Source organism: Ailuropoda melanoleuca, chromosome 5 (assembly GCF_002007445.2).
Source record: "Ailuropoda melanoleuca isolate Jingjing chromosome 5, ASM200744v2, whole genome shotgun sequence".
NCBI classification, from domain to species: domain Eukaryota; kingdom Metazoa; phylum Chordata; class Mammalia; order Carnivora; family Ursidae; genus Ailuropoda; species Ailuropoda melanoleuca.
In genome coordinates, this window is record NC_048222.1 from 29,561,136 (window position 1) to 29,584,645 (window position 23,510).

At 59.1% G+C, this 23,510-nt stretch overlaps 1 protein-coding gene across 2 annotated transcripts; it reads right to left on the reverse strand.

Moving 5' to 3' along the window:
- Window positions 1-118: 118 nt before the first annotated feature.
- Window positions 119-22,665, reverse strand: SPDEF (SAM pointed domain containing ETS transcription factor). 2 transcript variants are annotated; one of them, XM_034660573.1, is made up of 8 exons: window positions 22,602-22,665; window positions 17,424-17,561; window positions 10,092-10,155; window positions 6,951-7,415; window positions 4,637-4,834; window positions 3,177-3,224; window positions 2,920-3,066; window positions 119-966 (listed from the first exon to the last, which is right to left on the reverse strand). In XM_034660573.1, exons 4-8 carry the CDS (start codon window positions 7,384-7,386, stop codon window positions 788-790), a joined length of 1,008 nt encoding a protein of 335 aa, XP_034516464.1. In that variant the 5' UTR covers window positions 7,387-7,415; window positions 10,092-10,155; window positions 17,424-17,561; window positions 22,602-22,665; the 3' UTR covers window positions 119-787. The 2 variants fall into 2 exon arrangements, with proteins under 2 accessions (XP_034516464.1, XP_002914351.2); XM_002914305.4 differs by lacking the exon at window positions 22,602-22,665 and adding an exon at window positions 17,725-17,822.
- Window positions 22,666-23,510: the final 845 nt, after the last annotated feature.

Here is a 23,510-nt window from a genome sequence, read left to right on the forward strand (position 1 = left end):
TCCTAAGTAGGGGAGATCCCCTCCAGCTCCAGTCCTACTCCCGTTCTGGCCCCCACCATGGGGGAAAGGAGATGAGGGCCATTCCAGCCTCTCCTTGACCTTGATGGCTCACTGCCTCTCTCCCACAGCTTCTACCAATCAATGATCCCTTTCCTTGTAGGCTCAGCTCAATGCCGCTTCCCCCAGGAAGCCTCCTTTGACCACCCCAAGGCCACTGTGACCACAATCACCCTGAGCATTGGTGACCTCGGGGCTGTGCCATTCACTCGCTGCACAGACACGGGCCGTGTCGGCTCTCTAGTATCTTTATTACCCGTTCCCAGGAGCACCCCTGGCTTCCCAACTTGGGTGCAGACGTGTCCCAGCACCACGCCAAGCATGGTGCAGAATAGGTGGCAGGGAGCATTGGACTGTGAGTGGCCTTGGCTAAGTCACTGCCATTCGGCTGGCTCTGCTCTGGAAATTCTGGGGTCAGGAACTGGGGCGGAGGGACGGCCTTCCCTGGGGGAGCCGTGAACACTGAGGACGGCCCTGGCTCCTACCATCCTCCAGTGGACCGGGCACATGAGCAGTCAGGCCCGAGGAGGAAGCATCCCCACCCTGGGGTCCCTGGGGCCCTGGAGAGCTCACTTAGACTCCTGGGGCCGTGGGCTGTCCCCTCCCTGACCTCGGACTCCGATGCCCGCCGACTGCCCTCTCCCTCAGCTCAGGCTCTGGCAGAGGCAGGGGTGGGTGGGAGGGAGGGCTGGTGAGGGCGAGTTTCGGCCCAGGGCCTGGCCCGCAGCCCTCAGATGGGGTGCACAAACTGGTAGACGAGGCGCTGGGAGATGTCCGGCTTCCGGATGATGCCCTTCTTGTAATACTGGCGGATGGAGCGACTCAGCTTGTCGTAGTTCATGGCGGGCCGGTTCTTGCGGATGCCCCACAGCCGGGCCACCTGTGCGGAGTCCTCGATTTTGAAGATGCCTGAGGGAGCAGGGGGGGCCCAGAGAGAGCCAGCGGTGCCAGTGGGCGGGGGGGTGGCAGGAGGGCAAAAGACCAAAACCAACAGGTCAGACTCAGAATGCCAAGGTGCTCAGTGTCGGCTGGGAGCAAGGGCCAGGCTGTGGGGGTCATAAGACCTATTCCACAGGTCATGGTGACGGTCAAAGACACCTGGACAGAGTGGGTCACGGGGCCCAATGAAGTGGCAAATGCTACCTTGGAGTCACCAACCTCTTGAGTGCAGGGTGAGCCTGTATCCGTTAGTGGGTTGTTTGGGGCCCCGAGGGCCTGGGCCCTGCCAGCCTCTGCTCCTATTGTGGGGTTGGCATGCCCGACCCAAAAGCCCTGCGGGGCTCTGCGCTGTGCCCACGGCTCATTTGTCAAGGTCATCCCCACCCCCACCCCCGCCACCTTCCCCAGCAGTTCCCAAGCCTGAAAGACCTCTTTGCCAGCCTCAGACACTTAAGCCAGCACAGCCCTTTCTGGTAGGATCCATTCAGAGGAGGGGGTGGAAAGAGTGGACTTGGAGCCAGACTTACCCAGGCTCGAAGCCTGACTCTGCCATATTCTACCTTCAGAGGCTGAGGCCCCTTTCTCTGGTTGGAGGGGGTTGTAGCGACTACCGTTTGTTGAGCGGTGACAGAAAGAGCTTACAGCAGAGCCTGAAGGAAGTGCCCCTCTTGAGAAGAACTATTATATTGCTAACACCCCAGTTCTCCTGGCAAACCCGGGCCAGCACACCCCCTCCAGGAAGCCTTCCCAGACCACCCTGCCCTCCCTGATCTCCTTTCCCTCGAAGTCTGTCATGGAACCATCGCTCTGAGGACCAGCTCGCATTAAGTTTCAGATATACACGAGGGTTACCACCCCTTGTGCGGGAACTTCTCTCCACCCCCTCTAGCCCCGCTTGTCCTTCCCACTCAGCCCAAGTCACCTCCCCTGTAAAGTCCTCCTGGACCAAGGCGCAGCTGCCCCCACCGCCCCATCGCAGCTCCGCCATGCTCTGTAGGACAGCTCCTTTCACTGCTAGCTCTCCCCCAGCACCGCAGGTCCCTCGAGGATGGGGTGCAGCTGACCCTCCCTAGACCGTCAGGACACTAATTCTCTGTAAATGTTGCCGGGGCAAGTGTGGCCAGAGGTACTCAGTGAAGGGTTGTTGGACGGATGAATCCAGTCCATCTTATAGATAAGAAGACTGAGGTCCCGGTACCCATAGGTCCAGACTTGACTCTGAGTGTTTTCCAACACGCGCTTGCACACACACACCCCCCCATCTAGTCCTGTCCAATGAGGTAACCACTCGCCATATGTGGCCTTGAGCACTTGACATCTGGCAAATCCGAATTGAGATAGGCTGTAAGTGTAAAATACACATGAGATTTGGAAGACTTAGCAAGAATATCTCATTAGTAATTTTATACTGATTATATGTTGAAATTTTAATAATTTATAATATTAAAGTATTATTAAAATTAAATTCACCTGTTTAAAATTTTTTATAATGTGCTTACTTGGAAGTCTAATACTGCCTATGTGGCTCACAAGGGGTTTCTCCCCGGACCCCCGCGGTCTCCCTGGGGGAGCTATGGTGTGTTGCAGGCAAAGACTGTCTAATTCTCAGCTGAGTTTGAAGCCCTTAGTGTGTCCTGGGCACTGTGTGGAGCCGGGTGCCCTAAATAGGACAGAGCTCGGCCGGGAGGCAGATGCGGACGTGAACGCACGCAGACTCCGAGCCAGGCCAGTGGGGGCCTGTGTCCGGCATTCAGGGCAGCGGTGGGGGCTGCTCCTCCCCTCTGCCCAGCCCCCAGCCCTCCCCTGTGCCTGGTGCCTGGGGCCAGGAGGAGGCCAGCAGGAGGCCAGCAGGACCCGGCCGCACCCGCCTCCCTGCCTGTTCCCCTTCCCCCGCCCCGTGGCCCCCGCAGGCGCCGGGCTCACCCTTCTCCTTGTTGAGCCACCGGATGAAGCGGCCGTAGCTCTGGGGCTTGAGTAGCAGCTCCTTGAGGAATTGCCACAGGTGAATGGGCTGCCCGGAGCAGGATGAGTCCACCTCACTGTCGGTCCAGCTGTCCTCGCTGGTCGAGGCTGAGCAACCGTGGAGGGTGGCGGTGAGTGGGGGACCCCCTGCTTCCAGGGCAGCCATCCCTCAAGCCCGGCCCCCTGCCCCCCGGCCCCTCCCTGCGGGCCTGGCTCACCGCAGTAGTGGACGGTCCCGGGAGAAGTCCTCTCTTTCATCCAGGCCGCTGCAGGGCAGGGAGAGAAGGCTGGAGACACAGGGCAGACCCCAAGGGTGCAGGAGGGGGCTCGGGTGGGACTGTGGGGCCACAGAAACTGCCCCCTGTGGCCAAGCAAGGGGGCGTGGAGGCAGCCAGCTTCTGCCCCCATCACCACCTGGCTCTTTGCCTGGCGCTGACTGCTACCCTTGCCGGCCACTGGGCTGGGGCGGGACACTGGTCTCTACTGGTCATAGGAGTGGGTCCTGTGCCTAAGGGCAGGGGCGTTGACTCACGGAGCAAGCACTGTCTCCTCCAAAGCACGTGGCTCTGTGCGGGCACACAGTGGGATGGGGCACGATTTAAATGTGAAGGGGCTGGCACACAGCCAGGAGAAATAGGGCGGCTGTAGAGATGCTGGTGGGAGAACAAGATCCAAGCTACACCAAGAGCAGAACAGTGTGATACTCCGGTGCTGTTCGTGTTAAAAGGGTGAAAACCACACATGTATCTGCTTGCTGTGTGTCTCCCCAGCAAGGTGCCCAAGAAACTGGGAACTGTGCTTGCCCCTAGGGAGGGGGACTGGGGGTCAGGAGTGAGCGGGAAAATTACTTTTCATGGTACTATTTTTCACTGTGGTCTTTTAAAAGATTTTATTTATTCGACACAGAGAGAGAGAGAGCACAAGCAGGGGGAGCGGCAGAGAGAGGGGGAAAAGAAGGCTCCGCGGGGCTCGATCCCAGGACCCTGGGATCGTGACCCGAGCTGAAGGCAGACACTTCACCAACTGAGCCACCCAGGAGCCCCTCACGATGGTCTTTTTAGAAATCATGGGGCGCCTGGGTGGCACAGCGGTTAAGCATCTGCCTTCGGCTCAGGGCGTGATCCTGGCGTTACGGGATCGAGCCCCACATCAGGCTCCTCTGCTATGAGCCTGCTTCTTCCTCTCCCACGCCCCCTGCTTGTGTTCCCTCTCTCCCTGGCTGTCTCTATCTCTGTCAAATAAATAAATAAATAAATCTTAAAAAAAAAAAAAGAAATCATGCGCGTGTGTTACCTCATTACTTCTTGAATGAGAACACAAAACAAATGAAATTTTAAAAAGGACGAAGAAGGACCTCATAGTACCCACAGTCCCCATCAGCTATGCCAGCCGTACCCCAGAGTGTAACTCCTATCTTTTAACTTCCCACATGCCCCGCCCTGTGTTTTGTGGGCTTGACCAGGGCTGGGAGCGGGCCGGGGCTGGCGAGTTTGCCCGGGATCTTGGGGGGCAGTTGCCCATCAGGCTGGGATTTAGAACAGAGCCCAGACGGGGAGCAAGGGGCTGCTGCCCCAGCGGACAGTAAGCCTGGCTGGCATCCTGGCCTGACCGTGCCACCCCCCTGCAGTGTCCCGGGCTTGGAGCTCGGGAGGCGCTGCTCTCCCGTGCCATGTCCCACCTGATTTCCAGATGTCCAGGTGGGCGTGCAGCACATCGCCACCCAGAGGGGAGCGCTGGCGGAACTGCTCCTCCGACATGGCGCACAGTTCCTTGCCCCCCAGCTCCTGGAAGGCTTTGCCCACGGGCGGCAGCCGGTACTGGTGCTCCGTCCACAGGAGCCACTTCTGCACGTTGCCAGGGCTCCAGTCCACAGGGTCTGGGCAAGAGACACTCCCTCAGTCCCACAGGCTACTTGAGGGCACAGCCCCGCTTCTCGTGGGGTGCCCCTGGGAACTGAAAGCAGCTTGTGACTGGGACCATGGGCTCCTGGGATGAGAACAGATCAGGCCAGACAGGGTCTGAGGGGCCCCGTGGTGGGGGGGCAACTGAGAAGAGAGGGGGGTGAGAGGGAGGAGCCAAGACCCTAAAAACCAACTTGGCTCAGGGCAGGGTAGCCTGGGGCCTCTGCGCCCCCCACCTCACCTGGACCTCAGGTCCTCCCAACCCCTCCAGGCTCTCCAAAGGGCCTTTCAGGAAGCCTGGCCCTGGAGGGGAGAGTGACGTTAAACCAGAGACACGTGAGCTTCTCTCCCAGCTGCCTCTTGCCTTCCCCAAACCTTTCAAGGGTTCCCTTCAAGGTACCAGAGAGGGAGGGAGGAACCCACCTAGGAAGTAGCCTTACAACTCCAACCCCTGCCGTTTTTTACAGATGGGGAAATTGAGGCACAGAAAGTTCTAGTACCTTCTCCAACACCCAACAAAGGGCTGGGTGCATAGCAGATGCTCAGCGCATCTGCACTCAATGAAAGAATGGCAGGGCATCAAGCGATCATGGGGCAGCTATTGGCCTCAGAGGCCAGGGAGAGAGTCACTGGCTAGGTCCTGGATGTTCCCCTGGGGAGCTGCTCTGGGCTGAGCCTGGCAGGGCACACGGGGGGAGGCCAGGCTGATGGGCATGGTCACAATGGGGCCTCCAAGTGAACGCTATAGTCTAAGCTGGTGCCCCCGCTAGGTGACCTGCAGGCCGGGCGGCCCCCATTTAATAAACCCATTTTCCTTCCCAGGGTCAAAGCAATTTGTTCCTGTCCCATTGTTCAGAGGGCAAGCCCCTTCCCGGCCTGGTGTGGGAGAGGAGGCACCATGGGAAAACCTCCAGGGCTGGGGACTGCCAGGGGCATTGGGTAACTGGAGGACAGTGGTAGGGCAGGAGCTGCCTGGGGCGGGGGGCAGGGGGCACCAGCTGGGATGGTTGGGGGGAGGCGCTGGGCTGGGATGACTTGGAGGAGGAGGGGCTGGGGCTGAGGGACGCCTGAAGACTTTTTGTGTGAAAACAGGACCAGACTGCAATGCTCAAATGCCAGGACCCAGCATCCAAGGACATGGGTCAGGCCCGCCCAACGCTGGAGAGACGGTGCGGGAACAGGAGGCTGGAGACGTGGCAGCTTCTCAGGCCAAGGCGTCAGTGCCGTAATCGCACTTTCCAGGTCCTGGCAGACACACAGGTGCCTGGACTCCTAATGCCCCCTCCTCAGCAGAGCCTTCACCACAACCAGACCAGTGACACACTTATCTACGTACAGTGAGTTTCCCTCACTGTAGCGTGGGCTTCATGAAGAAAGGGGCTTCTGTGTGGCGTGCTCGATGCCCCCCGTGCTAGAACGGGGCCTGGCATATTAAGAAGTTACTCCTTACTGAGCACCTACTATGTCAAGGTGCCATCCTAGGACCTGGGGATGTAGCCGTGAACACAACAAATGAGAATCCCTGCCCCTGGGGTGTGTACATTCCAGTGGGGGAGACAGGCAAATACGATAAATCAATAAAATACGTGGGGTAGCAGTACATGCGATGGGAGAAAAAAGCAGGGAGGAAGACTAAGGGGGTACGGACAGTAATTTCAATAGAGGCGTCAGGGAAAGCCTCATCAAAACAGTGCCATTTGAGTCAAGATCTGAAGGAGGTGGGGGGTGAGCCAAGTAAAAATTTGGGGGAAGAGCGTTTTAGATCAAGAGACCAGGAGATGCAAAGGTCCTGAGGTATGAATGTCGCGGGAACAGCAAAGAGCAGGTGTGGCTGGAGCGAGTAAAGGAGGAGAGCGTGGAGGGGAGTCCATGGGGAGGTGGTGGGCCGGGGGCGTGGCGCTCGGATTAGCTGCCTCCAGCAGTCAGGGCACAGAGAGGCTCGGAACCTTCCCCGGCGCAGCTGTGGAGGCTGGGCAGGGGCCGGCGGGTGGCGGGGGTGGCCAGAGCCCCGCAGGCAGCACCCTCGCCCCGCCTCGCGACCGCAGCCCTGCTGGTGCCCACCCGACGGAGGCGGCCGGCGGAGGGGCTCACCTGCCGTGATGTTGAGCAGCTTACAGGCCGTCTCGATGTCCTTCAGCACCTCGCCCACCACCATGGACTGCACCTGCTCCAGGGAGTGTTCCTCCAGGGCCAGCCCCGCTGGGGCCAAGTCCAGGCTGCCCCCAGGGGCTTGGCTGTCGATGACCGGGCACTGCTCGGGCTCCTCCGAGGGCTCCTCGCGAGCGCTGGCCCCGGGGCCCTTGGCGGCCCAGCTGCCGTCCTCAGGGTACAGCATGTCAAAGTAGGAGAGGTAGAAGGCCGACAGGCCCTGCTCAGGCGTGGCAGGGGGGCTGGGGCTCCAGTCCCGTCTCTCGGACCCTGCCGCCCCTGCCGCCACCTTTTCCAGGCCCGCCCGCAGAACCGTGTCGGGAGGCAGCAGGAGGCGGCTGGGGGACACGCTGCTCAGGCCAGGGCTGGCGCTGCCCATGCCGCTGTGGCTTGGGCCGGTGGCTGTGGCTACGGAAATAAGAGACGATGGAGAATCAGGTTCTGGCTGCTTCCCCATCCCCCTGGGGGTCACTAAGCTGGTTACGGGGATGAGGGGCTCCGTGGGCGGTGGCTGGGCCTGGGAGAGAGTTGGGGCTTCCGGGTCATTGGGCAGTTAGGACAGGGCTGGGCAGATAGGCTTCTGGCTGGGAAAGACAGTAAGGTATAAGGACAGCTCCCTTGCTCTCCAAGGAAGCCCAGGGTGGCGGAAAGCAGCGAATCTTGACACATGTGGTCTCTTAATACAACCTTCTGAGGTTCTGGACCTCACTGAATCCTCACCACGGAAGGCACGATTAGCCCCATTGGGTAGATGAGCAAACTGAGGCCTGGAGTCTTTAGTGTTCGGGCCTCTGTCCCTGGGCCAGCTCATGCCCAGATCCCAGTCCACTGCTCTGTAGAGGAAGTTCCTTCTGAGAACTAACCTCCATCTTTCCTGCTGCAGCGGACCTTGTTTTCTTTTTTTCTTCCGTTAAAGAGGGTAGGGAGGGAGAAGGTCACCATCACCTTCACCTCCAGGTGAAGGAAGAAAGGAGCAAGTGAGAGGTGTGACAGGGTAGAAAGGCCTCACGAGTCAGGGAGGCAGACCCCCTTCCCCTCCCACAGGGCCATCTGGAGGTGTGACTAAGTTTCCAGCTGAACACTGCTGAGGCAGTCACTGAACACTACCACACCCACCCAGGACAGGGTTTCTGGTCCCCTGCCCCCTCTCATCCTCCGCAGAGATGCTGCCCCAGCCGCTCCCAGCTCCCAGGGCTCCCTCATTTCCCCTCGTGCCGGAGGAGTGTGGGCTGAGAAGGCTGTGCCCACGTGCAGACCTACAGGCCCAGCACAGGGGCCGCTGCTGTGGTGCAGAGTGGGGGTGGGGGAGGACGAGATCAGGTGGTGGTGAGAAGGCCCATGCTTTGGGGCCCCCAGCGAGTCAGACACGCACTCCTCCTGCTGCCCCAAGGCCCCCAGGGGGGCACCATTTGGCCTCAACACACAGAGCTAGAGGCCTCTTTCTCCATCGGTCATGCAGGCTCTGCTTGGCCTCCGGGCCTTTTCTCTCTGAACCCCGTATTGGAGTAGGCAGCTTGGGTGAGTCAGGGACTCAGGAGATGTACAGACACCCATACCCCCGGGTTCCTGGGCCGTTCCCGGGATCTGTGGGCCCGGGACTCAAGAATAAGTCCAGGTGGAAGGTTAGTAATATATATATGCCTCCAGTAAAATCTCAGAGAAAAGGAACAGATAAACCAGTTAAAGGCAAGTTAACGTGTGTTCCTAAAGCCGTGTTTTTCACAATGTGGTGCTCGGACCAGCAGCAGCAGCAGCACCTGGGAACTTGGTAAAAGTGCAGATTCTCAGGCCAGCCTCAGAGCTACCGAATCAGAAGCTCGGCGAAGCCCAGCAGTGCATTTCAACAGGCCTTGGGGGTGTTCACATTTCTACACATGCTGCTTTCGTGGCATCTGGCCAGTTAGAGGGAGAGGCTTTAATCAAAGGACTGGTAGGCTCTCCTGGGGGCATTTATTGTGCCACGCTGAGACAGGGAGGGGGCTCCCTGGCACATTGCAAGTCGCCCCATGGGACTGACCTGCTTAGCCTCGGTGTGCATTTGCCCTACAGAACCCAGTTGGAAAGATACTTCTGGCTTCTCTAGGGCTGCAGCTAGCCCATTCCACACCTTTGAATATCTCAGCAAACAGCGACCTTTCTCTCTGGATAGCACTTTGGTGAAACCCAAGTGGAATTTCAACTCCCTCTTCTCCCCTTCCTTGTGCAGTACCCAACCTTCCCAACTGTACATGGCAGCCATGTAGTTTCCTGTGGCAGAGAGAATGCCAACAAGAGAGAAGGGTGTTCCCTTTGATTTCAACTCTCCCTTTCAAGGGCTCCTTTAAGTGAAAAGGAAAGAAAGGTCAGGGTGGGGTGTGGTGAGCAGGGAAGGAGGGGGACTGGGGTTGCGGGGGACAGAGGGCAGGCCTGGAATCATTTCAAGGCCTTCTGTGCAAACACACATGTGTGCTGTGGGCCCAACATTATTTACCTAGGCAGCGCTAACAGTCCGCTCTGCTCCTGGGTCCCCACCCTGGCCTGTGCCCACGCCCTACCCCCTAGGAGGCCCCACCCCTGGAGAGCCCCTCTCAGCCCCCCACCCCTCCCTCATCACCCCTACCTGCCTCCCGCCCCATCCACGTCCCCAGAACTCCCATGCCTGCCACGTTAGGACAGTCTCTGCCAGCACCCTGGGCCATATGCCAGGAAGACGGAAGCTTTTCCAAGAAGCAGGAGAACTCGCTTCCCTCATGGCCCTCCTGTTTGCTTGGCCACAGCCACAGGTAGAATGGGAGGCAGCTGCTGTGTTTCGGGGCACTGTGGCATGAGGGGTCAGTGAGGATGAATGGGCAGGGCAGGTGGCAGCGTTTGCTCGGCAGGGACGTGATGACACAGCCCTGACACATTGGGCGAGCGTCCCTTGCATCCATCCCTCCCTGGAGAGAGGCAGCCGGGCCTTATCCTCATTCCCGTTCTGAGGATAGGGAAGTGAAGGTGCAGAGAGCTCAGTGATTCGCATCCAGGTCTTCGGACTCCTGGCCCGGGACTCCTTCAAGCAGAGAATTCCCACTTCCTCCCCACCCCGCATTCCGGCTCCCCCCTCACCTTGCTCCTAAATGCCAAGGAACCTGCTCTCAGCCAAGGCTTGGTCCCAGCTCCCGACACCTCCCTGGTGAAAAATAAGTTAATAATTAATCATGCAGTGGGAGGAAACATCTGACTGTCTGCAAGTGGGGAATGCTCTGACCCCAGCAGCCCAGATCTGGAGGGACCTCAGTTTACTGGTCAGGGAACCACGGGTTTGTGTGCCCAGACTTCAATTCTGGCGTCTCCTTCAGGCTCTGGGCCCAGACTTGCGAGGGAAGAGAGAACTGCTCGGTGAGCACCTCCTATGCCCCGAGCATTCATGCCCATTATCTCCCTTACTGCCCACAACCCTGGGGGACCTGGGCTCGAGAACCCCGTGTTATAGATGTGGACAGTGAGGCTCAGAGATCTCATGCAGCTTGCTTGACATCCCCAGTCAGCCACATGCAGGCTCTGCTCATCGGGCCACTTTCCCTCTGAGGCTTCTGCTCTGGCCAGTCTGTTTTCCCAGAGTCCTGCCCACCTCCTGATTGGGCCACTTGATCCTCCAAAGTCCATTCCCACCCCCTGGCTGCTCAATCCACCCCACTGCCAAGCTCATTTCCCTTTAACACTCCTTCATCGCGCACCCCTGAGCTCAAGAACCTCCCGTGGCTCCCCATTGCCAGCCTTGCGCAACTCCAGGGACTGGCACCCACCACTGAGCCCAACTCCGATCCAGCCCAGATTATCAGAGTTGGAGGGAATCATACGTTATATGATCGTTTTGTAGATCACATATGGGGAAGGGATTCATTTGCTGGTCAGTGGCAGGGTCTGGACCAGAACCAGGGATCGATCGACATGGTGACCATATCCAGGCTCTAATGACAATGGCATTTCTCCCCTGGCCCCAGTGCTGTGGGCACAACATGGCTATTTTCTCCTGTGCTGCCATCCCCCTGCCTAATATGCCCCTCCCCGCTCATTGCAATTCAGCCCAAAGCCCTCCTCCCCCAGGAAACACTCCCAACAGGTTCCTCCTCTGATTTCCCATCTCTCCCCAACTGTGCCATGCAATTCAGCCATGATTATGTCCTCAGGTGATCGTTCGCCCGAGAGGACACGTGTGCATTGGGGAAAATGACGCTCAGAGAGTGGCAAGACGTGCCCATAGTCACGGCAGAGCTAGGACCAAACTGGGGGCCTGCTGACCCTCAGGCCACTGCTCCATAGGCCTAGGGTCCTGGGACAAGCCCTGCGTTTGCCAGATCCATGTCCTCAGGACAGCAGGCCTGGCCCTCCCACCAGCTTCTGCTGGGCCTGAGGTGCTGCCCGTCTCCCAAGCGATGCCTCCAGCTCCCAAACCTCGAGCTGATCTTTTCTAGATTAAACCACATGTCTGGATTAAGGCTCAGCATGTCCCGGCTCCCTTCTGCCCCAGAGGCTCTGGCTCAGACTCCAGACAAAGAGAGTTTGGTAACAGCTGGTGGAGGCCAATGCCCAGATACAGGGCCAGATCGAGGGGCAGTGGCCAGAGGGATTAGCGACCTTGGGGCCCCTTCTCTCCCTCTCTTGGCACCTCCCACTCCCTCAGGAAGGCAGACCAAGGAGAGAGGGCAGAGGGACTCAGAGATTCAGAGCAGCTGTTTCCTGCCACTGCCCGGTCTGTGGCCCTGCCGCTCCTCTGCCCCCCGAGTTCTCACTCCCACCCCGACCCGGCACCAGCAAAAGACCCCCTGATATGTCTTGAAACCACAGCCTCTGGGAAATGGGGTTACCAGGGAGGTCTTTACTAAGGCCCTGGGCTGTTGTGGGATTGAGACCCTGCTCAATCCTGGCTCCCAGATCTTACCCTAGCAAGGAACTGTGGGTGGGACCAGTGTTCTTGAGCCCCTACCTCAGTCCTGAGACCCGACCTCCGTCTGCCCAGAGCCCAGGACTCTGGCTGCAGACCCCAGTGAGAGGAGCAGCAAGGGAGAGTGGGTGGGGCAGGGGGTGACAGCGCCTACCATTGAGCTGAGGTGGCCTTTCTCCACCAAGTGGGGCAGCCCTACTCAGGCTTCCTCATTCTGGCCTACTGTCCTAGCCATTAGCCCCTCTCCCTCCACGCAAGGGCCTCCTTTAATGGGGGAGCCAGGGGACTGTGGGGGTGTGATTAGGGCCTGGCCGGGAGCCATGCAGAGTGGGTGGGGGTCACATGGGGCGGCCCCCCAGTCGGCCGGTCAGCACCTTGGAGAGAAGCTGGGACTGCCCAGGCTGCAGGGAGTCCGGGCCCGGGGCCCATGACCGGCCTGAGCAAGCGTTTGGCTTCTCTGAACCCTCCCCACCTCTGGATCCGATCTCTTCCCTCTACCTTCTCACTCTTCCCCTCCTCCTCCTGTCCCCTCACTTCTCTGCCACGCTCCTGCCTTCTATGGAACCCCAGCTCCCTTGCTCTTTGAAACTGCTCTTCAAACAAGCTGGACCCAAGGAAAGTCCCCAGCCTCCTCCTTACTGACCACCCCACTGTCCAGAGCGCCACCGCTCTGCACGGGAAAGGCCACCTTCCTACCCAGGAAGGTGTCCCAGGCTCGCCACCTCCAGGCAGCTCCAGCCCAACTCAAGCACCCCATTGTGCCCCTCCCCATGCATCTGCTGCCCCTGGGCTCTTCAAGTGCAGAAAGAAGGGAGGTGGGTCCCCATGGGGAGGACCTGCCTGTCTTGGGCTTGTCGTGAGAGCCGAGGAGGTAGGTTTCTTCTAGGCCTCCTGGCTTTCTCCCACCTCCTCAGATCCCATACTCATGCAGGGATCGGCGTGGGCCTCCCTTTTCCAGGAGCCCTGCTCTCTGGGAGGTTTGACTTGAGGAGCCAGTCAGTGGGCCCGGGAGGTGTGTGTGGAGAATTGGGGGCGGGGGTGAGGCTCTAGGAATCAGGTACCACTGGCGTCCAGACACACAGCCTCACTGACATCGCTTGTGACCCTTTCTGAGACAAGGTGAAGGCAACTAAGTAAACTGCTTCATCCGGCTCTCACAGCCACCCCACGGGGCAGCCGCTCTTACCCCACCTGACAGACATGGGCGTGTGGGACTGAGCACTTCTCCCTGTGCACGTGGTGCTAGGACTTGGCACCCCCCAGCCCTAGGGTCTCCCCGGCTGCCCGAACCTTTCACCTCTGCTGAAGCCACCCTCTGACCCAGCCGCTTAGAAAGGGCAGTGCCTGGGGCCCTCTTCTGTTCTCCGAAGCAGGGAGTCATCTCTCAGGGCTTTTCTAACGAGACACTGTCTGGATTCTACAATCCCATGCCCCCATCTTGCCCCTCAGCCTGGCTGGGAAGGAGGATGGTGGAGAAACAGAAGTGGACACCAGGGGCTCCCCTGGCGAGTAGAAACATACTTCAGGGCAGACATTTGGGCAGAATAAGGGGTGTGGCTATGTCTCCCCCCCCGCCTCCCTCCTCTGGAGCTGGTGTCCAGAGCCCCTGAGAAACTTGGCTCTGCCTTCTGACCAGGCAGGGACCCTGCCAGGCTGCCCTTACAGATCGCCCACAATTTGGGGTCCCACCCCCGCAGCACCCCTTCCCCACTTCACACAGGCACCCAAGACCCCAGACCAGATAAGTCCGGGGCTTGGAGCCAGTGATGCTGGGGTGTTTGTTCAGGCCACAGCCTCCGTTTCCAGCAATGTCAAGTTCAAGTCTTCCCTGACTTTCCAGGGCTTTACAGAAACTACAAATCACGTCTTCATTCAGCCCCTCATTGAGCACATGCCTGATGTAAATAAAGTTATGTCCCAGCACCCCATCAAGCTCCTTTGCCCTAGCTCAGGGTCCCCACACTCCACACTCCCGCCCCAGCTGGGCAGCCCTGGGCAGCCGGGCCCCCAGGGGTGTGAGGACACAGGGCCACACCCGGCTTCTGCCTGGTGGCACTCTGGTTCATCCTCGCAGCCTGCTTGTCGGTGACACGGGGACTCAAAGACAACTGTGTCTCTGGGGTTTGGCAGGGAAGACTTCGCAATCTCCCAGAGCTGTGTGCACGCATTTGTTCCCCTCATCTCTCGTCTCGTGGGCCTCAGCAGCTGCCTCCACGCCAGGCACAGAGCTGGAAAGGCAGCTTCCGAAACTGGGGTTGGGGAATCTATAAAACCTTGACAGGGCTGAGGGAGAAAATGTACCCTGAGCCCTAATCACGGGGCCAAGAAGCATACCTCGGGGCTTGGAAGGGGGGTTTCAGGACAAAGGGAAGGCACTTTGAAATCATTTGAAAATGACCAAAGTCCAGAATGAACGGTTCTGAGAGGTTAAGAACAGACATTGCTGCAAAAGGGATTTAAATGGGCAGGGAGTTAGGGAGTTACTGGGACCCATCCCCAACAGTGAAGTGTTAGCAAAGACACATGGCCCTCCTGCCCAGGAAGGGGATGTGGGAGTCTGAGGCAGGAAGATCTTGCTGCCCAAGAACAGAGAGACCTAACCGCCCCCCCCCAATATCACTAGTCCCAGGTGCTGAGACCCTAGCTGGGCAGTCACCCCCAGACCCCTCCCCTGAATCCCAGAGCTGGAGGGAGAAGGAAGGGCTCCTTAGTTCTGGTGGTGGCCAGAGAGACCTCACTCTCCCTCGCTAAGGTCCTGGGTGGGCTCTGGTCTGTCTGGTTCCCAGCAGAGTCACACTCAGCTTCCTGGCAGCGGAGGAGAGGTCAGGAGGGATGAGGACGCTCCCCCTTGCCCAGTCTGGAGGCCCCACCCAGCTGCTGAAAGGTGGGAGAGGAGAGTCTGGCAGGGGGCACCCCCTGAGCTGGGAGCATGCAAATGAGGCAGGGGAAGGAGGCCAGCATTAAATGTCAGGAAGAGCCCAGGGCAAGTCGGCTTGTGCAAAGTTTGCTTTGGGAAGAGTTGCTCTACCTGACAGGCTGCTCCCTTGGCTGGGGGGCAGGGTGGGGCGAAGAACGGGATGAGGGTGGGGCGGGGGCAGGGAGAGGGTCTCAGACCGGGTTTGAGCCCCATCTCCTTGCCCTCTAGCTAGGGACTGGTGTAAGTGCCTTGGCTTCCTTGGAGACTCGGTGATCCTGTCTATTAAATGGGCTGTCAAGAGCATGCCTTAAGAGGTTATGAAGATTAAGGGCAAGGTGGATGAAAATTCCTTGTGAATTGACATAAGCTGAATATTCAGGAAGGTGACACCTGGGAGCAGGTGAGGGGATGGGGCAGGGAAAGATAGTGGGTGAGGAATGAGAGGAGCAAAGGAAGAAGTAGGTGGTGATGGTGGGTGGAGTCTGGGGAAGAGTTGAGGTTGGCAGTGAGGGGTGCCCTGGCCCTACTCGAGGTCATCCTGCTCTCTAGCCCAGCCCGGGGCAGCTGCTGGCCTCACTCATCCCTTCCTGGCCTCTAGGAGGAGCCAGAGCCAGGGAACAGCCTAGGGGACAAGGCTGGGAAAGCCCACATCTTAGAGCGCTGGCAAATCCAGCCAGCCTGCCTCCGCCAACTCCTATACAGCCTGCAAAACCTGGCTCCAGATGATCCCTTCCACGAAGCCTCCTTTAACAGAGGAGGCCACCTTGTCTAACCTTCTCATTACACAGACAAGGAGCTACAAGTACAGGGAGGAAAAGTGACTTGCCCAAGGTCACATACCGTGGGCCTTAAACCCATCCCTTCTTGCCCTCCACCTGGAGTGTCTTTGTCCCTAGGTCAGTCTGAAACTACTTCCCCAGGTTACACTCAAGCTGCACCAAGTTGTTTCAGCACAAAATGGGGCTCTAACTGTTTCAGGGCTATTAACTTTACATCTACAATGACGTCAGTGGTAAAAAGTGGCTTCTCCTGGGTTTTTCTACTTGTTGCCAGCATCACAATTTGTGTGGTCAGTTGAGCACACACTGAGGGCCCGCCCTATTGCCTCAGGCTTGGTGGACAGAGCAGTTCTATCTCGTTCTGAGAGGCTTGCGAAAATCGAATGGCATCACGTTTCATAGTAGGTGTTTTATAACAGGTAACTCACAATACGTAAGACTAGCACAGACGGAGTTTTCGCCTCTGGGTCCCCTCATCGCGCCTGGAGCAGAGGAAATGATTGTCATTTCTCAAAGGGGAGGATGCCCCCCCCCCCACAGAGAGAGTGTCTCCTCCAACCCTCAACTGCCCCAGGCGCCCTGAGGATGCTTGATCCCCCCACATTTCTGTGAGCTGGGGGTGCTGAGACCCTGCGTTGGGGGTCCTGGGCTCCGGCCCCACCCCTGCTGGGCTGGGCGGCTGGGGAGGCTCCTGCCCGTGTTCCGTCCGCCACCTCAGGCTGGGGCAGCCTGATGCCTGTTTGCTTTGTTACTCAGCGGAGCAGCTGGTGCTGGGGAGATGCGGCTTTATTGGGGGTTGCTGTGAAGCTGTTTATCGGTGAGGTGGGGGCAGGAAATGAGGCCTAGTCCCAGCCTTGGCCAAGGAAAAGGAGAAAGGCCATTTCTGTCATACAGGGGACAGGACACTTGAGGCCTGTGGCCTGGGGATGGGCCGCTGGGTGGGTGAGGGGATCCAGGGCCGGCTCGGTGGGCCTGCCCGCTCCCCGACACGCATACCCAGATAGATGCCCGTGCTCGCGTTAGCTCACACACCCCCCCACACACAGGCATGCACACACACACACCCCTTGTCCAGCCTCAGGGGAGCCCCCAGACATCCAGACCCTTCAGCTTTCTACCCTATCATCACCACCAGCACTGCCTTCTCTCCCCACAGGAGGCAGCAGGTGAATCTTAGAAAGGAGCGTCTTTGAGGGTGTCCCATTTCTCTCCTTGTGCACCCAGACTGGGGGCCCCAGGCCATCGGCTCCCCTGGGTGCTCGAACCCAGGCGCTTTGCGTGGCGGCTCCCCAGACCACCAGGGTCCTGGGCCCATCACTGCCCTGCCCCAACCCCTGGGCTCTGGGCCTGTCCCCCCTGCTCCAACCTGGAGCCTGGCCCCGAGCCTCCAGGCTTCAGCAAGCCCCTGTCCGCTGCGGCCGGGCCCCCGGCAGACCCTTCCCTCGGCAGAGCAGCTGCAGCCGGCGGAGCAGAAAGGTTGTCTGTGTTTTCCTAGCCAAGCAGAACTGGCTGCATCTGGGGGACTGAGGCTCTGCACCTGCAGAGAGGCCTGCCCTCAGGCTGTACAGGCTGGGCTCAAGGTATGGCCTTGGGGGCTCCCTTGGGCTCTGGGGTCAGCCCAGGGAGGCTGATGGGCCACCTGTGGAGGGGCGGGGGCTTCTGAGGGTGAAGGGCCCGGATCACAAGGCCAGCAATGCCTGGGATATCGGTTCTGAGCTCGCAATCCATGCTTCCAAGTCCTGCCCTGTCACCCACCTCCCCAGCACTGGAGGGGGAAGCCCCCACGGCAAGGCGCTCTGTGTTCCCACCCGACTTACCTGTTAGCTGCCTCGTGTCCAGGGAGTTGTCCACTGCAGCGCCAACCTCGGGGGGCCAGGAGAAGGCGTTGGCTCACGGGCCACTGCTGGGTCTCAGCCAGGCATCTGGGGGGCCAGTGGGACCAGAGGCCAGCAGGGCTGGGGGCAGAGGTGGTACTCGGGTGGGCCGCTGGGGGCCTGGCCACCCTTGAGGGGTTGGCCCTCTGAGATCTCAGGGCCCTGTGCCCCGTAGGCAGCCCTCTGCCCCCAGCCCAAGTGCCACCTGTTGGCACAGTGGCAAGCCCTAGCCTGAGGGGCTTACATGGAGGCTGTGGTGGGCTCAGGGGGCCAGGTCTGCAGGGCAGTGTGGACGCGGGCAGAGTGCAGGAATGTGCTGGGAGGAAGTCAAGCAGCCGTGAGATGAAGAGTTGGCCAGGCCTGATTTCCCATTATAAGTAATCCTTCCTTATTTACCTGAACAAATACGCTCCCTGCTTACCTCAGACCACAGGCGGGCTCCTGGTTAACCCTTGCAGGCCTCCCTCTCCTTGATGGGGGATCCACACTCTGGCAGCGAGAAAGCCCGTTCATTCATTCACTCATTCATTTATTCATTTACTCACTCGTGTTCGTTAGCTGATGCATGGCTACTGGGCTTACGGTGCGTGCAAGGCACAGGGGATACATCTAGAGCGACGTGGGACAGCACGCTAGGAGGGAGGAGCCAAGATTGGGGACCAGACCAGCAAGCTCAGCGGAAAGTCAGAGCCACCCGTGCCCCAGTGGAGGACTGTGGAAGAACCCAGCAAGGCAAGTCAGAGAGGGCTTCCGGGAGGAGGTGCTGTCTGGCTCTCCAGGCCAGGGATGGAGGGAGCTTCAGAGAACTCTGTGGAAAAGGACCTGAGGCTTGTGGTCCCCCCCGCACACCGCGTGTTCGGACCCGTGCTCTCTGTGATGGGTGCAGGCCGGTGAGGATGTGGTGCTCAGGAAAGACTGGTAGCTCCCTTTCCCAGCCCCCGAACGGGGGCTGGCCAGCAGCAGCTTGCTCTCCAACAGTCCTGGAAGGATGGAGGCCATGAGGTCCCCACGCCTGGCTCCATGATCCCGGGAGGACCACACAGCTGAGCTCTCCGCTTCCTCCCCGTCCTGCCAGGGGAGGGACGTCCCCGGAGGGCAGGGGCTGGCCTTTCCTTTCTCTGGATCACCTCAGAAAGGCACCAAACCCCTGCTCCCCCCCTGTTGGGTGAGGCATCTGAGATAATGTTCATTGTTGTTTTCTGACTTCAGAGAACCGTGCGGCTGCCCACAGTGAGAGAATTCTAGGGCTGCAGGAAGATTCCAAGGCCTTCAGCACTAGCCCCCTCACCTTAACTGATGCCGTCTTGGACCACGAGGACAGGACAGTGCATCAGTGAGCTGGAAGGAGCCCAGGTCCCTGAGGGCTGCATAAAAGCTCCATGCTGGCCCTAGACAGCCTGTCCCAGGAATTTTGTGAGCGAAATAGACCTGATGCTTTTGTTAAGTGTGGTCTTTAACATTCAAAGCCAAGTCTGATCCTGACTGAGACAGACAAGAACATGGACAGGCCGATGAAGAGAGAACACTCTCACAGCCAGAAATGGTATCTCACTGCTGGGTGGCTTTGAGAAGGCCCCTGGTCATGCCAGAAAGAGCCCTGGCCTTGGGAAGGCTGCCGCTTGAATGCTGGGAATAGCCTTGCTCTGGGCGCAGGGGAGCACTTTGTAGGTCTCCCCAGGGACAGGCGGATTTGAATGGAAGGACCAGGCTCAGCGGCGCAGAGGGTGAATAGGGATCCTAGCTGCCCAGTCCCAGCGTAGGCGCCTCTGCAAGCTGGGCAGCCCCGAGAGGGAGCGAAGGAGAGGACTTTCCATCTGCTCGGCTGGGGCTCACGTGGGCTAAGGTGTTAAGAGACTGCTTGGAGAGACATCAGGGATGGGCTCAAGGCAGATCTGGTGCACACGTGGGACATTCTGTTGGGTTCCAGAGGAAGGGAGGGCCAATTATAAACTATCCTTAACCCGTGAAGGGACTCCTGGGGACACACACCCCCTTCAATACCTTGATCCATCCAGCACAGTGCTGTGACACCAGCTGGTGATTCTACCCAAATACACAACCAGGTTCCGTCACCTGCTGGACTTTGGCCAAGTGTCTGAAGCCTGCTCAACCTCCCCTCTCCCCATCCCCAGAGAACTCTCAGAGCTGCAGTGGGAAGAGAGATAATATTGGTGAAAGTGTTCTGTGAACCGAGACACCCTGTCCCGGTGTCTTGCTAGCCACCAACCACATGTCACCTGTCTGACGTGTGTCACCTAGCTCCCCATAGCAACCTCTCTAGGTAGATGTTACTATGCCCATTTTACAGGTGAAGAAATTGAGGCCGGATTATTCACAATGTCTTGCCCAAGGTCATGCTGGGAAGCTGACTCAAACTCAATTCTGGAGTTTCCTTGACTGTCCCATGCCTGATAGGACCCTGTTATCATTCCTTGTCCCCTCAGGGTCAAGTCCCAGGTCCCTGGCATAGGTCACTGGGTCCACTGGGCCAAAGTCCGCACCCCCCGCAAGGCTGGTCTCCTCCTCAACCCTCCTCTGGTCAGCTCCCTTCAGGTGAAACATACCCCCTCTTTTTCTCCCTCTGTCCACATACCGCCCACCCGTTGTGGGCACCCTCCAGACCTGGGGGCTGGCCCACCACTCATTGGCCTGCTGCCACTTCTTCCCAGGACTCTTCTCTGACCTATTGCGATAGTGTACTCTCTCTGGCACTGGGGTTTCAGAGGCCCGGTCCCAGCGAGGGTATGCCGGACAGCCCGCAACACCAGCCCAGCGGGGACCTTTGCTGAGGGAGCATCTGGATGACCCAGTAACACCCTCTGTCTGTTGTTCTGATGGATTTGAGCTGAGTCTCTTCCGCTTGGGTTTACTCCTCGTGCTCAAGCCCCATCTCAAGAGCTGTCCCTTCCAGAAAGCTTTCTCGTGTTCCCTCCAGCCCCCGCAGACCACCCATTTCCCATTTCTTCATGCTCTAATGTCTCCCAGTGGTTCTTTTCTCCCTAAGCTTTGAACTCGTCTAGGGCAGGGACCCTGGAGCTGCGGCAGGACGGGAGCCCGCACACAGATCATGAGTCCTCTCCCGGGGCGCTCCTGCCCGCCGCTCACCCATCACCCGTCCAAGAGGAGAGTGCCCGATGGGGGCAGGGCCCGTTTACTAGCGGGGTGCCGGCGAGCCAGCTAGGCCCCCTCTGGGCCTCCACCTCCTCTGTGGAGTGGAGATAACACTTGCCCTGCTGCCCTTGTGGGTAGGGCACCGTGATGGGTGACTGTCAGCTGACAATGGTAGTTGGGAGTACTTTGGAAAGGGCAGTGGGTCTTGGTCAGTCGGTTGGTCACCTTCCTAGCTTTCTTCCTGTCCCCATCTCTCTGTTCCCCCATCCTTCTCACTTGGGTCCTCCTAGGAGCTGCAGCCTTGGGGTGATGGCAGGGTCAAGGCTGGGCCTCATGCCAGCCACAGAGACGTGGGGCTGCCCCCGCCCATTTGACACAAGGCCCTGCTCTGTCCCAGGTTCTAGCTCTGGGAAGGTGGGAGAGCTCAGGGGAGGGCTGTCCTGCTGAGATGTGAAGAGCCTGGGGCTGGTCACCCAGATGGGACTGCAGGAGCGGATGGACAGGAAGCCTGGTCTGTGGGACCCCAGAGACCATGCAGTCCTTATGGCAGAAGAAGACCCTGAGACCAGAAAGGCTAGGGAACAGACCCAAGGACACACAGCAGGGCTGGGCTAGGAGTCCAGCCTCCAGCCTGTGCTCCTGTGTGACATATGCTCGCTCCTCTAATCTTAATAACTCCAGCACCTGAGGGCCCCGTTGGCCTTCTCATCCACAGAGGCTCACCAAAGTCAAGGCTAGAAAGTGGCAGAGGCAGGATTCAGGCCAGGTCTGTTGGTGTCTTTGCAGGATACCATGCCACAGCCAAATGGTGGATGAGGAGACCAGGACTAGCTTGGGGTGGCAGCTCTGTCCTCAGGGACCACATAACTAGACATTTCTACCAACTGGAGCATGGAGGGTGCCCCTTGGGTCCAGGGGTGGCGTTGGGCGTCCCTGAGCCATGACATGTTTCTCTGTTGAGACCGGCAGGCATTTCTTGAGCACTGACTCTATGCCAGGCCCTGTGTGGGGGCAGGATGGCGAGAAATAGTCTGTCCTTGAGTTCGTGGACTGGTGGCCACAGCCACTTGGCGTCTCTCTGTTTCAGAGGGCCCCGGTGCCCCCCAGCATCCCTCCGAAGGCTAGCCCTCTGTGGGATTACCGGGTTCACCTACACCTATTTCCTGCCATGAGCTATAGTGTGTGCGTGACCCCCTCCATTCTAGGAGCCAGAGGCCTTCCCAGCTTTGGGGCTGGTTCCCCAGACCCTGGGCTTCCACACCAAGGCCATCTCCTGCTCCTCTTCAGACTGACTCCTCAGAAAGAGCCCCCAGGCTCCTTGGGGGGAGGCTGAGTAGACAGGCAAATCATCTCTGTGTCTAAGGCCCGGTTGTATACCACTCTCTTCCCTGCGGCTTCCCCCACCCGCTCGCCTGTCCGCCTGTCCCCATCACCCATTCACACCTGGGACACCACCTCAGCAGGCCTCACCCCAGCACAGGGCCCTAGCATAGCCCTCAGGGGCTCAGAGTTTCCCTGTGAACTGAGCCAGAGTGGGCTCTTGCTAGAGGTGGCCTCCAAGCCTAAGGAACCCTGCAGGCCTGTCTGGGGGCAGACACACACACGACACCTTCCCTACTGGTTCTAGTCCCTGTGATGGTAGAGCGGGGTGGTGTCCCAAGGTACAACCTCGATCTTGGCCTGTCTCTGCCCCATTAATCCGTTCACTCTACAAATACGTGGCCTCCTGGCCTGCCCTGGACCAGCCACGCACTGGGATACAGCAGTGGAGTTCACCGGGCTCGCATTCAAGAGGAGAGAGACAGAGTCAACCGTAAAAGTAATAAATGAGTAAATTATACAGTACTCCAAAAGGTGATGAATGCCATGAAAAATTGGGCCAAGGATGTCAGGAGTGCTGGGTGGGGTGTGGGGAGGAGCATTAAATTCAGTGGTCAGGGTGGATCCCCTTGAGAAGGTGGGATTTGAGCAAAAACATGAAGGAGGGAAAGGCATGAGCACTGCAGTTACCTGTAAGCATTCCAGGCCCCAAGGCTTGAGCAAAGGCCCTGAGGTGGGCTTGTGCTTGGGAGGCTTGTGGAGCTGGCAGGGGGCCAGTATGCCTGGGGCAGAAAGAGAAGGCAGTGGAGGGAGATAAGGCCTGGATGGAGCCAGACTTCAAGGCCTCGAAGCCACGGCCCCTTCATTTCCCGAGTTCTCCCTGCCAACCACCCCGCTTACCTGGGCTCCCCGAGAGCTAGCTGCCATGCCCACGGCTATACAGAGCTCATTTATTTAATCGTCTTAAACAGCCCCATTTTAACCTCAGTGAGGGAACTGAGGCCCAGAGAGGGAAGCAGCCTACAGGGCCAGGCGTGGGACCAGGATCCGGAGCAAAGCCCCACTCTCAGCCACCGCCGGCCCCCTCCCTGCTGGGGTGCAGTGCCTCGGGTGTCTCTCGGGCCCGCTCCAGAGTGCCAGGTGCACCCCCGGCCTGCCGTCGTGGGGGGTGGAGATGGAGGGGCCGCGTCACAGCCCACACCTAGAGCTGCCTTTCCCCCCATTAGCGCAGAGCCAGCAGGGCCTTACAAAACCGCAGTCCCAGATAAGAGCACAATCGGAACCTGTTTTGCTCGCAGGCCGGCTGTGGGGCTGGGCGGCGGGCGGTGGGAGGCAGGGGGAGGCCGCTGGCAGCACCGGGGCCCTGCTATCAGCAGCCCTGCCCACCCCCTTCCCCATGACCCCCTTTGAAATTTACCCACCTTATCGGCGCAGGCTGGCCGGGGGCCGGCTCCAAGGCCTTTGTGTCCAGCTGCGGAAGGCTGCCTTCCGCCTGGCCGGCCTCTGCCCCGGGACCATGTGGGGGGACCTGGGCAGGAAGGAGGGCCGGGCCATCAGACACCAAGAGGGGCTCCTGGCGCACGAGCACACACCTACCAC

Coding starts and splice junctions, on each gene's coding strand:
- SPDEF (XM_034660573.1), bottom strand. CDS start 7,386: ATGGGCAGCGCCAGCCCTGGCCTGAGCAGCGTGTCCCCCAGCCGCCTC. Junction 3,067..3,176: donor CGGGACCGTCCACTACTGCG/GTGAGCCAGGCC, acceptor ACGGTTGCTCAG/CCTCGACCAGCGAGGACAGC. Junction 967..2,919: donor GTGGCTCAACAAGGAGAAGG/GTGAGCCCGGCG, acceptor CTGCTCCCTCAG/GCATCTTCAAAATCGAGGAC.